Source organism: Phyllostomus hastatus, unplaced genomic scaffold, assembly GCF_019186645.2.
Source record: "Phyllostomus hastatus isolate PE091 unplaced genomic scaffold, TTU_PhHast_1.1 phas_contig_65, whole genome shotgun sequence".
Lineage (NCBI taxonomy): Eukaryota > Metazoa > Chordata > Mammalia > Chiroptera > Phyllostomidae > Phyllostomus > Phyllostomus hastatus.
This window is the reverse complement of record NW_025333932.1, coordinates 3,447,822-3,466,088: the sequence shown is the minus strand read 5'-3', so window position 1 is coordinate 3,466,088 and position 18,267 is coordinate 3,447,822. Positions and strand designations below refer to the sequence as shown.

The window sequence follows — 18,267 nt, the reverse complement described above, 5'->3', positions numbered from 1 at the left end:
CAAAATCTCCAAATAGATTTCATTAGAAATGATTTTCCTGTTTATGTAGTTTTTTATGCATTCCTTAGAAAATCATACCTTCTTCCATGATAATTATACACATAGGTACTATAGATGTAGCTTGCATGATTTATTATGGAAATATTTTACAATATGCCTTTGATGTTTCTTAAACAGGTAGTATTACTCCCACTGTGGAACTGAATGGGCTTGCCATGAAGAGGGGAGAGCCTGCCATCTACAGGCCCCTAGATCCAAAGCCTTTCCCAAATTATAGAGCTAATTACAACTTCCGGGGCATGTACAATCAGAGGTTTGTATGTTGTTTTGGTTTTGTTCTTATTATTTTTTGCATATTTTAAATATTTCTGAAACTCAAAGAGTATTTTCATTGTAAAGAATATTGACTTTGGGCATTTTGGATGGAAGTTAGACAAATCAGATTCACAAGGAATATTTAAAGTAATGACTTAAAAAAATTCACTGGTTTTCAAGAACTAGTTTTTATTGAGTCACGAGACCCCTGTATTTGTTGCAGGCAGGGCCATGTTTTAAGGTCATTCCACAGTCTAGTACTAACTGCCAAGCTGACGTGCTAATTTATTCACCAAGCAGGTGCTTAGCTTAATTAGTGTTTTTCTTAATTTGTCTGAATACATTGCAAACATGAGTGTTTATAATTTTTTAAAATTTTTATTGGGAGAAAACATGAAACTATAGGACTTTTCAATGAGATGCATTACTATGAAGCAGGAATAAAAAAGCCTATTAAATTTTCTTCTGTAAAAGTTTTTGTAATTTATAAAAAATTTGTTGAAAAGATTTACTAAGTCTTTCTGCACATTACATAATTTTGTGGTATTACTAGTATAACAGAATTTTCTTTTACAAGTTTGGCAGAATTTTTTTAAAAGTTTATTATTTTTTTCTGGACATTTATAAAAGTAACTCATTATAGACAATGTGGAAAATGCAGAAAGTTAAAAAGAAATTATAAATTACTTGCAGTCTTAGAATTACCACCTTTAACATTTTGGTGTACTTTATATTATTTTTATATGTTGCATATATATATATGTTTAACCAAATTGAAGTTATCCATTATATGCAATTTCTATAGTACTTCATGGAGGTATATCATATATGAATGATAAAGTACACAAATCTTAAATGTACATCTTGATGACTTTATTTGATTATGTATATATGTATATATAGTTTATTTGATGACTTTTTACATATGTGTATCCTCATTTGTCATCTTCCAGTCAAGAATGTTTCTATTTATCCTGGCAGTTTCCTCTTCCCTCCTCTCAGAAGTACCATATTTTTCATACCATAAGACACACCTAGGTTGTAGAGGAGGAAAATAGGGAAAAAAAATTTGAAGCAAAAAATGTAGTAAAATATTTAATAACATAACATAATATTTCACCAATATAAATGTAAACAGAACTCAACAGCAGCATTAACAACCATTATTCTTCCCAAATTTACATGGTGGGGAGTGTGTCTTATAGTCCAAAAAATACTCTTCTGTCACCATAGATTAGTTTTACCCTTCATGAACTTCCTATAAATAGACTCATACAATATTTACTCTTACTCGGCTTTTTTTTGCTTCATATAATGGTCATCTTGTTTTGTTTGTTTGCTTTTGTTTTTAGAGATTCATCCATGTTGCTCATATCTGGGTTTTGCCCTTGTTTAGTGCCAAATAATGTTCCTTTGTATGACTATATCATAACTTGTTCATCTTGTATATTTAATGTTGCCTTCTTTTTACTTAATATAGTGATCACTTTTCACATCTTTAAGTAATCTTTGAAAATATTTTTGATGGGTGTTAGTGCTTCATATGGCCCAGGTATACTTTACAAGTATATAAACAGGTAAAAACAAGGAATACTTTACAAGTATACAAACAAAATATACCTTTTTTGGTCATCTAGGTTTTCTCTCCTTTTTGGGACAATTTTAAATAAAGCTGCAGTAAACAGTCTTTATATACAAATTTTTGTTTACATTACTGATTATTTCTTTTTTTAAAGATACATTTTTAAAATATTGTGCTATTTTTATTTTAATTTTTTTTTTAGATTTATTTATTTATTTTTAGAAAGGGAAGGGAGGGAGAAAGAGAGAGAGAGAGAGAGAGAAACATCAGTGTGCGGTTGCTGGGGGCTGTGGCCTGCAACCTGCAACCCAGGCATGTGCCCTGACTGGGAATTGAACCTCCGACACTTTGGTTTGTAGCCCGCGTTCAATCCACTGAGCTACACCAGCCAGGGCTATTTCTTTAAGATAGATTACTCCAAGGAGGGATATTGGATTAAAAAGAATAACTTTTGCCCAATTACATTAAAGTTTGTGCCAGCTTCTCACAGTATATTCCATTGCATTCTGACAACACAAATTGGGTTTGAACACATTGCCTTGCTTGATAGTTAAAAGTGGAATGATTTTAGATTTTGGTTTTATTGATTACTTGAGAGGCTGAACAGTTTTTCAAATATTTATTATCCTTTTTGATTTGTCTATTTTAGTTTGCTAATTTTAATTGCATTGCTTGACCAATCTTCAAATGTTTAGGTGTTGAAGGTATTACATTAAATTTTTATTTAAATTTCCTGCTTAAAAACATTGGCTAGTTTTGTGGGTTTTTTTAATGTACTCTAGTTTTAAATGTTATATGGTTTAGTCTGTTATTTTTTTTGTCATTTTATCCATTGCTTTCATGTCTAAGAAATTCTCACATGAGCAGATATTTGTGGATGCTTTAAAAAATTTATTGAGATATAATTGATGGGTAACATTGTGTAAGTTTAAGGTGTTTGACGTTGATTTGATACATTTATATTGCAATATGATTGCCATTGTAGTGTTAGATGGTACCTCTATCATGTCACATAATTATCATTTCTTCTAGGGGTGGGGTGCTGATACTTTTAAAATCATTTCATATCTTTATTGATATTATAACTCAGATATGAGAAGATGATAATTCTTTAGTCTATATATAATCTGATGCTTTTGGTATCTTGCTTGGTAATGAAAAAAATTACCATTTAAAACTTTGTCCTATTCAAATTGTTAAGTAACTTCCTTTAAATATTATTGTTCAGGTTCTCTGAGAAAAAAAAAAGCACAGTCTCTTAGACTCATGCCCCTCCCCGTTTCCTTCCAGGTGTGTTTGGGGAATTCAGTGTAGTAAATTTACTGTCCAGGTAGGAAGGGAGGATTCCTCACCTCTGTGTAGGTGTACTGTACTGTGCTCTGGCTCCTCTGGTCTTTGTGGTGATGATGTCCTTTGTCCACCAGCTAGCTGACATCTCTGTCGCCTGCCCTGCTGAAACCTGTAGTTGGTGATTATGGTCCATTGTTTCCTCATAAGTGATCTTCAACAGTATCTACCCTCTTTCCTGGCTACCTTGGCCCTTAGCTCTCCTCAGCTCCCCGAGACGCTATTCCATCTTTTCAGTGTCCTTTTCCCACTGCAGAGCCTCCTGTGGCTTGTGAGCTCTCAAGTTGGTGTCTACACCACATAGGAGGCAAGGGGGACATAACATTTGTCTTATAGTTGTTTCCCATTCATTTTTTCTATATAGCATACCCATTACCTTTCTTGTCAGTCTGAGTGTATCCACTATAAATAAAACTGTTTGCTTGGCTGGTGTAGCTCAGTGGATTGAGCACGGGCTGCGAACCAAAGTGTCGCAGGTTCAATTCCCAGTCAGGGCACATGCCTGGGTTGCAGGCCACGGCCCCCAGCAACCGCACATTGATGTTTCTCTCTCTCTCTCTTTCTCCTTCCCTTCCCTCTCTAAAAATAAATAAATAAAATCTTAAAAAACATTATGAGATTTTCACAGTAAATTCACAGTTTTGTGTTAGGCCACATTCATGGACATCCTGAGCTGCAGGTGGCCTGTGGGCCACAGGTTGGACACCCCTGATCTAGAGTTTCCAGAATAGACATGTGTAATCTGTCTTGTAGAAAATGGAATTGTTTAGGCTCCAACCTAAGTTTGAGTGACCTATCTGATCCTTGTTCATTTAGGATTTATACTTCCTTCCCAAAAGGGTTTGGCTCTGTTGGATTGTCATCATTCATTTTGTAACAATTTCATGGCTTGCACCATGACAAGTACCCCTGTCCTCAGTAGTTGATATATTTCCTGTCAAGACAGTATTTGGTTACCTTGTCTAGTGTATCTAATTCCTATGCCAATCACCTGTACTTAGGTTAGTAAAGTTGCTTTCTCTTAATATGTGTGGTATGAGTCATAGTAAGTTAAACACGGAAAGAGTTTGTATTATTTTGCCCAAAAGTTACTTGTTCCTATGGGCAGAACCAGGTACCTACTTGAAGCTTTATGTTCCCCTCTCTCATTGCCCTGGGGAATTAACCTGTGAGACTTGGAAAGAACTTCATAGAGTGGAAATCTGATAGGGTAAAACAAGTATTTTGGAGTGTCTGAACAGATTTTATGTCATTGTTACTTATTAGTAAAATGGAAATAATTAAGATTTTAGTTTATGAAATAGCTTGTTTACTATTATTTCAAAGTATATGACTAACTGCTTATTATTCTTAGGTGTGCTGTTTATTTTAAGCTTGTTCAAACCATCAATCTAAGTATTCTTCACTAGTGTGTAGTGCCCCTTTAAAAGGCATGTTAGAAAGAAAGAACAACTGAGAAACTGAATATATTTGTGCTAGTAGTGGCATAAACAGGTATAAACCTACCGTTTTGCTTTCTGCCACCAGATGGAGCTTATATACTGATAAAACAACACACATTCTGGGTGTTTTCACTTTATTTAATACTCCAAGGCTGGTGGTTAAATGATAAAAGAGAGTTTAAATCATATGAAATCACCAGTATTTGAATTTTTAACTTTTAAATATGTCAGCTTCATATGGTTCAAAAAAATAGGAAAAAGTCAGCTGGGTACACAACTTGAAAGCCTCTTGGATAAATGAAATAAATGTGAAGTGGTGAAAATAGGAATTCATTCTAATAGTTACATATAATTTTGCCTTTTGTGTGCTACATCCCTTGGTTTGGAGAACATATATATGTTTATCATATGCTTTATACTGGAATGTATGTCATAACTTTTCAAAATTATATTTCATAAATGCTATTTCTGTTTTCTTTTTTATAATTTAATCTGTTTGTTTATTTGATTTAATTTTTATTTTGTTTTTTTTTCCATTACCATTTGGTCTGCTTATACACCCTTACCACCAGCAATCACAACACTGTTGTCCATGTCTCTGACCCCTTTTTCCTTTTTGCTCAATTCCTCCACCACCAATCCTCCACTAGCTGTCATACTGCTCTCCATCTATGAATCTGTGTCTGTTTTCCTAGTTAGTTCAGTTTGTTCATTAGATTCCACTTATGAGAGAAATCATATGGTACTTACTTGTCTTTCTCTGATTGGCTGGCTTCTTTTAGGATAATGCTCTCCAGGTTCATCCATGCTGTCGCAAAGGGTAAAATTTTCTTTCTGTTTTTTTTATGACCTAGTAGATTTCCATTATGTAAATGTCCCATAGTTGTCTTATCCACTCATCTACCGATGGTCACTTGGGCTGCTTCCATATCTTGGCAATTATAAATAACACTTCACCGAACAAAGGGGTGCTTATGTTCTTTTGAATTAGTGTTTTGGGATCCTTCACATATATTCCCAGAAGTGGGACTGCTGGGTCAAAAGGCAGATCCATGTTTAATTTTTTTTAGGTATCTCCCTTCTGCTTTCCACAGTGGCTGCACCAGCCTGCATTCCCACTGACAGTGCAGAAGTGTTCCCCTTTCTCCACATCCTTGCCAGCACTTGTTGTTAGATGATTTATTTATTGACATTCTGACAGATGAGAGATGACATCTCATTGTGGTTTTAATTTGCATTTCTCTGATTAGGACACTAAGCATCTTTTCATGTATCTATTGGCCATAGTCCTCTTTGGATTTACGCTTAATTGTATTTTTTTTCATTACCTATAGTCCCCTTCTACCCCCTCCTCCCAGCAATCACCACACTGTTGTCCATGTCCATGAGTCCTTTTTTCTTTTTGTTCAATCCCTCCACTCCCTAAGCTCCACCCACCCCTACTAGATGTCATCTCTTCTCCATCTGTGAGTCTGTCTCTGTTTTGCTGGTTAGTTCACTTGTTCATTAGATTCCACATATGCATGTCTTCTTTTGAGAAGTGCCATTTATTAATTAGGTGGTTTGATTTTTTGGTGTTGAGTGTTATAAGTACTTTGTAAATTTTGGATATTAACCCCTTATCAGATGTATCGATGAATATCTTCTCCTTTCTATGGATTGTCTTTTTATTTTGTTGATGATTTCCTTTGCTGTGCAAAAACTTTTTAGTTTGATATAGTCCTATTTGTTCATTTTTTCTTTTTCTTCCCTAGCCTGGGGAAATATATCTGATAAAATATTGCTATGAGCAATGTCTGAGATTTTGGCGCCTGTGTTTTTGTCTATAATTTTTATGGCTTCAGGTCTAACATTCAAGTCTTTGCTCCATTTTGAATTTATTCTTGTGTGTGGTGTAAGAAGGTATTCTAGTTTCATTTTTCTGCATGTATCTGTCCAATTTTCCCAACACCATTTATTGAATAGACTATCTTTAGCCCATTGTATGTACTTGCTTCCTCTGTTGAATATTAGTTAATTATAAAGGTGTGGGTTTATTTCTAGGCTGTCTGTTTTGTTCCATGGATCTATGTATCTGTTTTTATGCCAGTACCATGCTGTTTTTATTACTGTGGTCTTATAGTATAGTTTCATAAGAGGTAGTGTGGTTCCTCCAACTTTGTTTTTCTTTCTCAGGGTTGCTTTTGCTTTGTGGGGCCTTTTGTGGTTCCATATAAATTTTTGAAATATTTGTTCTACTTCTGTGAAATACGTCATTGGAATCTTGATAGGAATTGTATTGAATGTACAGTTTGCTTTGGGTAGTATGGACATTTAAATATGTTAATGCTTCCTATCCATGAACATGGTATGTGCCATGTGCCAATAAATTACACTTGATTTTATGTGCCAATAAATTACACTTGATTTATTTTTATCTTCTTCGATCTCTTTCTTCAGTGTCTTGTAATCTGAAAACAAGTCTTTCACATCCTTGGTTAGGTTTATTCCTAGATACTTTATTCTGTTTGTAGCAATTGTGAATGGGATTGTTTTCTTAATTTCTCTTTCAATTAGTTCATTATTGGCATATAAAAATGCAACTGATTTTTGGATATAAATTTTGTATCCTGCTACTTTGCTGAATTCATTTATCAGGTCTAGTAGTTTCTCAGTGGAATCTTTGGGCTTCTCTATGTACAGTAACATGTCATCTGCAAATGACGGTTTTACATCTCATTTTCCAGACAAGATCAGGCACGTTCAGGGTGATATGGCCATAGACTACCTCTCACTTTCCAATGTGGTTGCCTTTTCTTCTTCTTGTCTGATTGCTGTGGTTAGGACTTCCTCTACTATGCTGAATAACAGAGATGAAAGCAGATATCCCCGTCTTGTTCCTGATCTTAAGGGGAACACTTGTAGTTATTGCCCATTGAGTGTGATGCTGGCAGTAGGCTTGTCATATATGGCCTTTATTATGTTTAGATAAGTTTCCTCTATTCCAGCTTTGCTGAGAGTTTTTTTAATCATAAATGGCTGTTGAATTTTATTCATAGCTTTTTCTACAGCTGTTGAAATGGTTATGAGGTTTTTATTCTTCATTTTTTTAAGGTGGTGAATCACATTGATTGATTTGCATTCCAGAAATAAATTCCACTTGATCATGGTGTATGATTTTTTTGATGCATTGCTGTATTCAGTTTACTAATATTTGTTGAGGATATTAGTTTCTATGTTCATCAGAGATATTGGCCTGTCCTTTTCTTTCTTTATAGTATCTTTATTTGGGTTTAGAATTCGGATAATGCCGGCCTCATAAAATGAGTTTGGGAGCCTTCACTCTTCTTGAATTTTATAAGATAGTTTGAGAAGGAGAGTTAGTTCCTTTATGGAATGTTTGGTAAAATTCCTCTGTGAAACCATCTGGTCCAAGGCTTTTGTTTGTTGGGAGTTTTTTGATTACTGCTTCAATTGTATTAGGTGCAATCTGTCTCTTTAGATTGTCTGATTCTTTCTGATTTAGTTTTTGAAGATTATATGTTTCTAGGAATTTATCCATTTTTATCCAGGTTGTCCAGTTTGTTGGCATATAGGTGTTCATAGTATTTTCTTACAATCCTTTGCATTTCTTTGGTGTCAGTTGTTATTTCTCCTTTTTGCTTCTGATTTTATTTATTTGAGTCCTTTCTCTTTTCTTCTTGATGAGTCTGGTTAACGGTTTGTCAATCTTGTATATCTTTTCAAAGAACCAGCTCTTGGATTCACTGATCTTTTGTATTGTGTTTTTAGACTCTATTTTGTTTATTTCTGCTCTGGTCTTTATTTTCTTCCTTCTATTCACTTTGGGCTTTGTTTGTTGTTCTTTTTCAAGTTCCTTTAAGTGTTCCTTTATCTTTAGATGTCCTCCTTGATCTTGTTGTTGACCCACTCATTGTTTAATAACGTGTTATTTATCTTCCATGTCTGCTTGTTTCTCAGTGCTCTTCTTGTGGTTGATCTGGTTTCATAGCATTGTGTCATAGAAGATGCCTGATATGATTTCAGTCTTCTTAAATTTATTGAGACTTGTTTTGTGTCCTAACATGTGGTCTACCCTCGAAAACATTACATACACTCTTGAAAAGTATGTATATCCTGCTGCTTTGAAGTGAAATGCTCTGAAGATATCAATGAAATCCATTTGGTCTAGTGTGTCATTTAAGTCTGTTCTCTTCTTGTTGATTATTTCTCTGGAACATCTATCTATTGCAGTCAGTGAGGTGTTAAAATCCTGTACTATGACTGTATTTCTGTTGATCTCTCCCTTTATATCTGTCCAGATTTGCTTTACATATGTTGTGTGTGTAAATGTTTACTAGAGTTATAATCCTTTGTTAGATGTTCCCTTTGTTGTTATGTAGTGTTGTTTTTTTGTCTTTTACTTTAGCCTTGGTTTTAAAGTCTATTTTGTCAGATACAAGTATTGTTACCCTAGCTTTGTTTTTTTCTTTTCCATTTGCATGAAATATCTTTTCCCATCTCTTTACTTTTGGGCTGTGTGTATCTTTTGATCTGAGTTGCGTCTCTTTGGGAGCAGCATATATATTGGTCTTTTTTTCTTATCCATTCAGCTACCCTATGTCTTTTCGGGAGCATTTAAGCCATTTACATTTAAGGTGATTATTGATAGATGTATATTTAGTGCAATTTTATCTTTAGACTATTTTCCTCTGTTTTTTTCTTTCTCTTTTTTTTCTTCTTCCTCCTCCTTCTAGCTCTTTAACATTGTTGCAGGACTAATTTGGTGTAAACAAACTTCTTTAGTTTTTTACTGTTTGGGAAGCTTCTTATTTCTCCTGCAATTTTAAATGATAGCCTTTTTGGGTAAAGTAACTTTGGTTTTAGGTCCTTACTCTTCATCACCTTGAATATTTCATGCCACTCCCTTCTGGCCTGAGATGTTCCTGTTGAGAAATCAGATGACAGTCTAATTGGGTGCTCCCATGTAGGTAACTGCCTGCTTTTCTCTTGCAACTTTTAGGATTCTCTCCTTGTTTTCAAACCTTGTAATTTTAATTATGATGTGTCTCAGTGTAGGCTTCTTTGGGTCAAACCTGTTTGGGACTCTCTGAGCTTCCTGGACTTGTGTGTCTTTTTCCTTCACCCAGTTAAGGAAGTTTTCATCATTATTTCTTCAAATAGATTCTTGATCCCTTGCTCACTTTTTTCTTCTGGTATTCCCCTGAGGTGGTTGTTGTTATGCTTCATGTTGTCCAAAATGTTTCTTAAGCTTCTCCAATTTTTAAAATTCCTTTTTTCTATTGCTCCTCTTTTTGGGTGTTTTTTTTTTCCTACCTTGTCTTTTAAATTGCTGATTTGATCCTCTGCTTCATCTAACCTACTCTTTATTTCTTCCAGTGTATTATTTATTTCAGATGTTGCATTTTTTATTTATAACTGGTCCTTTTTTATGGTTTCTATGTCATTTTCATGCTGTTGAGTATCCTTATAATCATTACTCTAAACTTTCTATCTGATAAATTCTTTGCCTCCATTTCATCTAGGTCTTCTTCTGGAGAAATCTCTTGTTCTTTCATTAGGGGTTCGTTGCTTTGTCTTCCCATTTTGTCTGCGTCTTTGTACTTTTTGCCTTGGTTGTTAAACTGATCAGTGATATAGCTTCAATCTGTAATCAACATCCTGGCTTAAGCACCACAGTGTGGGGCAGAGTAGTCCCTCCCAGCAGGGCTATTGCTTCATCTCAGACTGATGCCACTTGGAGGGTATTGCTCTGCCTGAGAAAGATGGCTTCTGCAGTATGGGGAATGACTCAGCACAGGGATCCTGGCAGCTATTCCTTCAGTTCTCTCCCCAAAGCCACCAAGCCCAGACTCTCCTCAACAGTCTCTACTCCTCTCTTCCTTCCCTCTGCTGAAGCTCAGTGTAAGTGGCTGCAAATGAAATTTTGTGCATTGGCCCTTTTACAATGCTCTTTGAGCCTCCAGCTGTCTGTACCTGGCAGACAGAAACCCTGCTGTTTTTCACAGCTGTGTATTATCTGGATTCCTTTCTGGCTCTGGTAGTACAGGCTGGGGAGCCCAACGTTGGGTTTAAACAGTTCAAGTCTCAGGGTGGAACCCCCAGCCACTGAAATATTCCTTCAGAACTTCAGCTACTGCCCATGTCAGTCCAGCTAGCCCTTTTGTGCCTTCTCTGCACTCCCTACCAGTCACATTGTGGTGAAGTGGTTTCTTCTCTCTGTCCTTGGTTATAAGGCTTCTCTCCAGCTAGTGTTCAGTTGGTTATTCAGGATGACTTCTCAACAATTTGGTTGTCATTCCAGATTGGTCCTGGGAGGAGATTAGTGTAGCTTCCACTTAACTCCTTCACCTTCTTGGATCTCTCCTAAAATGCTATTTCTTTATGATGATATTACTTTATAAATAGATGTAGAATTAAAATAACGGAGGATATAAGACAAAAATTTGAATATTTTACATAGGTTTATATTAAATAAATTAAGAATATTTTTTATTTAGTGGAAATAAATCTAAATGAATAATAAAGAAACATTATTAGTACATTGCATTTTAAAACTCATAAGCCAGACTAGAGAATTTGAGTAGGTTCCCAAAGCAAGGATCAGGGAGCGTTAACGGGATGTGAAGTGAGGAACTTGAAGGTCCAGGGAGATGATTTTAGAGTAAATGAAGGGTGATTCTGGGTCAGCAGCTTGTCTTCGGCAGGGTGATTAAAATTAAGAATAGGAACTAGTAGACTTTGTAGCTCTTTAAAACAAAACTCACTGCATAGTAAGACTGGATGTAATACCTGTAATTTTATGAAATAGCAGCACAGCCTTTTCTTTGTAGTGAGATATAAAATAGTCCCTTTACATCTGATTCCCCAGGTGTTAGGTAAAAATCGAATTAGGTAAATGAGAATTTGGGGGGCTTATGCTTCTGACTGTGATAGAGTAACTAGAACCAGACTTACCTCACCACCAGAAACATCTAGAAAACCGAGGTAAGGTTCTTTCATTATATAGGTACTGACACACTGTGATGTCAAGGGAAGTTGTGGTAAGTAAAATATGTATATTGATACACAGAAAAAGTAATAGTTATAAAAGAATATAAGGGTGGATATAAAGTAGAATCATAAAATATAACATAAAAGAAGGTAGAAAAGAGGAATAAAGAACACATGGGATAAATAGAAGGCAAATAACATGATAGATTTAAACCCAGTGATACTGATAATTGCATTAAATGTAAATGTTCTAAACCTAGTTAAAAGGTGCACAATGTTAGACTGGATAACAGAGCAGAAAATAAAACCATACACACTGTAAAGAAATCCACTCTAAATATAAAAACAGATTCATTAAAAGCAAAGGATGGAAAATGACATTTCTTGCAAATACTAATCATATTAAAGCTGAAGTGGCTATACTTATATCAGATAAAGCAGACTTCAGAGCAAGAAGTATGGTCAGGGATACAGTTACTGTTGATGAAAGGGTACAATCATCAAGAAGACCTAACAATTCTAAATATACATGCACTTGCTAATAGGCTTTAGAAGAAGTAGACAGAAAAGCATTAAGGCTGTTTCTGCTGCTCTAGACTGAATTGTGTCCCCCCACCCCAGATTCATATGTTGAAGTCCTAACTTCCAGTGTGATGGTATTTGGAGATAGGCCCACAGGGGTGTCAGACTTATTTTCACTGGGGGCCACATCAGCCTCGTGGTTGCCTTCAAAGGGCTGGATGTAATTTTAGGATTGTATAAATGTAACTATTCCTTAACAGGTAAGTTAAGAGCTTGGTGCTACTCCTGGATAGAAATCAGGTGCTAGGCCAGATAAAACAAGATGGAGGGCCAGGTTTGGCCCGCAGGCCTTGTGTTTGCCAGTGAGATAGGGTCTTTGGGAGGTAATTAGGATTAGAAAGATCATGAGAAAGGCTCTTTAGTGATGTGTTTAGTGCCCTTATAAGAATAGATACCAGACAGCTGGCTCTGAACTCCACCTTACCCCTCTCCGGCCGCCGTGTGAGAACATAAGTCTTCCATGTACAAACCAGGAAGAGAGCTGTCCCTGGAAATTGACCATGCTAGCTCCTTGATCGTGGACTTGAGCCTCCATCCCAGAACTGTGAAAAACATATCAATGTTGTTTAAGTCATCAATTGATGGTATTTTGTTATGGCAGCTCAAGCTAAGACAACTGTTGAATTTGAGAACACTGTCATTCACCGTATGGGCTCTCCATCCAAAAATAATAGAATATATATTCTTTTATTTTTTATTTAAGATTTTTATATTGTTTATGCTGTTACAGTTGTCCCAATTTCTCCCCCCTTTGTCTCCCTCTCCCTAGGCCCCCCTCCCTACATCATTGTCTATATCCATGGGACACATATATTCTGTGTCTAGTCCTTTTACCTTCTTTCGGCCAGTCCCAACCACACCGCCCCCCCTTTTACAGCTGTCAGTCTGTTCCTTGTTTCTGTGCCTCTGATTCTGTTTTGCTTGTTAGTTTATTTTGTTCCTTAGATTCCAGTTATAAATGAGATCATATGGTATTTGTCTTTCATCGCCTGGCTTATTTCACTTAGCATGATACTCTCCAGTTCCGTTCATGCTATTGAAAAAGGTAAGAATTCCTTTTTTTATTGCTACATAGTATTCCATTGTGTAAATGTACCACAGCTCTTTTATGCTCTCTTCTACTGATGGGCATTTAGGCTGTTTCCAAGTCCTGGCTATTGTGAATAATGTTGCTGTCAACATGGGGTTGCATGTATTCTTTTGAATTGCTGTTTGGGATTCTTTGGGTATAGTCCCAGCAGTGGAATCACTGGGTCAAAAGGCAGATCCATTTTTAATTTTGTGACGAAACTCCATACTGTTTTCCACAGTAGCTGCACCAATCTGCATTCCCACCAACAGTGCACTAGGATTCCCTTTTCTCCACAGCCTTGCCAGCACTTGTTGTTTGTTGATTTGTTTATGATGTCCATTTTGACTGGAGTGAAGTGGTATCTCATTGTGGTTTTAATTTGCATCTCTCTGATGGCTAGTGATGCTGAGCATCCTTTCATATGTCTCTGGGCCCTCTGTCTGTGCTCTTTGATGTGTCTGTTCAGGTCCTTTGCCCATTTTTAAATTGGATTGTTTGTCTTCCTGGTGTTTAATCTTGTATTTTGGAGATTAAACCCTTGCCTGATATATCTTTGGCAAATATGTTCTCCCATACAGTGGGTTCCCTGTCCATTTTGCTGGTGGTTTCTTTCTTTCTTTTTTTTTAAATGATTTTGTTTAGGAATTCTTTAACAAAATTTTTACTATTTTGGGGGATATGGGTTAGGAAATGGTGGATACAGACAGCTAAGAAATACTATTAAGTAATGTAAAAATAAGGCATTTTTTGAAACCCAAAAATGATCTTTATCTTGAGAAATGAGGTACCAGGAATCCTGGTGTTAAGTTTGAGCTCCTCTACTAACTAGCTGTGAAACTTAAAAAAATTTAAAATCTCTATATCTCTGTACCTGTGTCTCATCTGTCAAATAATTGCAGCAGGTTTCTTTACGCAGTGAATTACAATCAATGGAAGCAGCAATAAATGTGTGGCCAGCAATGGAAGTGTATGTAGCAGGAGTGAAGAGCTATGCAGGCCCTAGTAATGGAACATTGGTATAATAACTGTGATGAATTTTTTATTAAATGTCTGGTGTTATCTTTACTTTCATTTTTTTATGAGAAATTTAAGGAACTTGTCAAAAAATTACCTAGTGCGTTTTTTTCTGGCTTGAGAGACTTCCAAAACACAGCGAAGTGCCCCCTAGTGGGTAGGACAATTGTTGGCACTGCGGCGGGGAGAGTAGATGTCCTGCTAATTTAGCTTTTGTCAGCTCACAATTTTAGATTATGAAATACAGCCCATTTTCTTATACAGAGGCCATGATTTATTCTCCTCCTCCGCCCCTTAAGAATAGGGATTACCACAGGGTTCGTCTGGGTAGGAAATAGTACAGCACCTTGCCGGTTGTTTCTTTAGCTGTGCAGAAGCTTTTTAATTTGATGTAGTCCCATTTGTTTTCTTTCCTTTATTTTCCTTGTCCTAGAAGATATGTCAGCAAAAATATTGCTATGTGAGATAATTGAAATTTACTGTCTATGTTTTCCTCCAGGATTTTTATGTTGTCACAGCACATGTTTAAGTCTTTTATCCATTTTGAGTTTATTCTGGTGTATGGTGTAAGATGGTGGTCTAGTTTCATTTTTTTGCATGTGCCATAGAATATACATTCTTTCAGGTGCAGATAGTACAGTCACCAAGAGAGATGATATACTGTTCTATAAGACAATTCTCAATAAATTTAAGAGAATTGAAATAATATAAGCTATGTTTCTGACTACAAAAGGAATGTAATTAGAAATAAGTATCATGAACATATCTGGAAAATTCCACAAATGGTTGGAAATTAAACAACGTATTTCTAAATAATGCAGAAGTCAAAGGAAATCACAATATTAGAAAAATATTTTGAAGCAAATGAAGATGAAAATGAAACATTGAAATACATGGATGCCACTGTATACGGATGCATGTCAAAACTCGTTAAATCAAGAGCTTAAAATAGGTTCATTATATGTAAATCAATTAGGTTGACCTAGAACTATATTTTTTAATATTCAATTTTATTTGAAGCTAAAACTATTTCTAAGAGAACATCAGATCTTAGCTTCTCAAGGGTGTGGCCAATACCATCATAAGTATCTTAACTTGGGGGCTAAAGTATTTATCTCTTACTGCTTGAGTATAAAATCATGTGTCTATAAATTGCTTAGCTACCATTTTGCTCAATAAATATTATTTGTTAGTTTTTATTATAGATAATATAATCTAGTTACAAGTACAGACTCTGGAGTTAGAATGGTAGCTGTGTGAATTTGAGCAGCTCACTCAACCTTCCAATTCTAGTTAACTCATCTATGAATTGGGGAGAATCAGTTATGCTTCCTCTTAGTGTTGTTTTGTGGATTAAATATAACAATTTTGTGACCACACATGGCCCATTACCTTAACTTTACCATAGTGTTTTTCATTACTTGAAAAGACTTTAAATATCAGTGTATTTGCAGTGGAACATTGACTTCTGTCCAGTCTAGAACAATCAGGCTATGATTCTGTTGTAATTTTTGAGTATATGCTTTATAGCAGGAATGATCGATTTTTATAATACAAACATGGATACTTTGGCCTTTTTTTGGAATTTAATTGGTCCTGGAATAATTCTGACATCGCAGCCTGGAGAGTGATTTCTCCCTTACTGTGCACATCAAGAGTTATTAACTTGGAATTTAAACATGAGACTTGGAAAATTTGTGCCTTTTATATAATTGTTTACAGCATATTATACACACACTTTTCCTTGTCAAAGTGTGATAGCCATTCATTTTATTTTTGATCCTTCAACATTTTCACTCACATTCCCAAGGCATGGCCAGTCTGTGTCTTCTTGCCACTGGGATGGTAGTCAGACTCCGAGCTCCTTTGCTCTGCCCCACAGGCAGTCGGGCAGGAGCTCATTCCCCACTTTGTCTGGGTGAGAGACTCTTTAAAACATCTGGTATGTTTATGAAATAAAAAACTTTTTTCATCTCCCCCTAAATGAAAAAGAAATGCAGAAGTAAACAAAGCCAATTCTTTTTTAAAAAGATTTTATTTATTTATTTTTAGAGAGAGGGCAAGGGAGGGAGAGAAGCATGTGTGGTTGCCTCTCAAGTGCCCCCAACCGGGGATCTGGCCCACAACTCAGGCATTGCCCTGACTGGGAATCGAACTGGTGATCCTTTGGTTCACAGGCCAGCACTCAATCCACAAGCCACACCAGCCAGGACAAATACTTAGTTCTTAAAATTTTTAAAAAATGACATTTTATAATTCTGGGTTGACTGTCTTATTTCATTTAGCCAGTTTTTGCAAAAATGCTTTTGAGATCCTTTTCAAGTTCTTTATGTTTAAAGTTTAAAAAATTACTCTCCAAAAAACTGAATATGAGTAAGTAGCACCAAGAGAATAATTACTATAAATCTCCCTACCACACCCTAACAAGTTTATCAGGATTCTTTGGGAAAATACAGCTATACCTTAAGTGTTGTAAATGCTAAATTCATACACACACACACACACACACACACACACACACACATATATATTTTTTTATTTATTTTTATTTTTTTTAAACAAGAAATGGCCTATCATTCTAGTCCTAAATTTGTTTTAAAATGTCAACAATTTTTATTCTGGATTAGGGGAATAAAGAGCATCTTCTGTTGTTTTAATTGAGACTAATTTTATTAATTTATTGTTTAAGCTTTGAAAACCTAGTACAATGTTTAGTTCTCTTTATTTGTGGCTAAAGCAGTGTTATTTCACAGTGTCTTTTCTTGTTCAACTGAGCAAACTGTTCCTTTAGCAATGCCTGTTTACTTGGTGTTTATAAAAACAGGGCAAATGACAGTTCAATTTGTGAAGCTCTTTTTTTTTGCAGGTGGTTTCATATATTTCATTTCTATGTATGTTTTAAATCTCAAATACAGGCATACTTCAGAGATATTGTGGGTTCAGTTCCAGACCACCACAATTAAACAAGTATTGGAAAAAATAGTCAAAAATTTTTTTTTGTTTCATAGTGCATATAAACCTCTTTAAAAGGAAAAGATTTTATTTATTTATTTTTTAGGGAGGAGAAGGGAAGGAGAAAGACAAGGAGAGAAACATGGATGTGAGAGAGAAACATTGATTGGTTGCCTCTCGTAGACCTACTGGACACGGAACGTACAACCCAGACACGTGCCCTGACTGGTATTCAAACTGGCCCCCTTTTGCTTTTTTGGGACTGTGCCCAAACAACTCGACCACACTGGTCAAGGCTGAAGCTCTTTTTAATGTGACATATAGATAAGTGAGCTTTCTGTTTTTAGAATTTTGTAAAGAAAATTTTATACAGGTGCTAGTATTAGCTCTGAGAAATTTGAAATATTCTGAATCTTTTTTCTTATTTGGTTTGGAGAGTTCCTTTATGACTCGAAAAACAATATTATACCCCAGGTGTTTTCCCTTAATGTATAATCACTTTTTATGTATTTTCTTGAACTATTGATTTTTAGTGAAGGGTTTCTGAAATTTTTAATGTAAATAGGATTTAGAAAGAAATTTAAGTATGGTTTTTAATGCAAGTGCTGTGAGTATTAATGAGTGTTTATGTGACATGTTTATAGAAGTTTCTGCAATAACAGCATTTCTTGGAAATAGAATGTTGTGTCTAATAAATTCTGGGCAAGATTTTGGGTGATCACCAAATAGGCCATGTTCCAAAGTTTGTTTTTATATTAGTTACTGGGAACTTAGGATGCTAAGCCTTTTCTCATAGAAGGATTTTGGTAAGTGGGGACAACATTCCCAAGATAGCCATAAAAACTCATTTTAATTACTGTGAACAGTGTACCTGTCATTAGTTCTACCTTTGCCTTCCAAGGACCATTTTTTTCCTCAGTGCCGCCTGACACGTAGGAGTGAGCCTCTTTTCCACTGTGACAGCGGCA

At 35.6% G+C, this 18,267-nt stretch overlaps 1 protein-coding gene across 8 annotated transcripts in view; it reads left to right on the top strand.

Moving 5' to 3' along the window:
* Positions 1–18,267, top strand: part of STAU2 (staufen double-stranded RNA binding protein 2) — a 423,958-nt gene that overhangs the window by 73,366 nt on the left and 332,325 nt on the right. For all 8 annotated transcript variants that reach the window (XR_006786958.1, XM_045849459.1, XM_045849457.1 and 5 more), the window contains one exon: positions 178–313. Coding sequence is in view for 7 of the 8 variants with exons in the window: in XM_045849459.1 (XP_045705415.1) it covers positions 178–313 (136 nt within the window). In the remaining variant the exon portion in view is untranslated. The remainder of the gene's footprint in view (positions 1–177; positions 314–18,267) is intronic.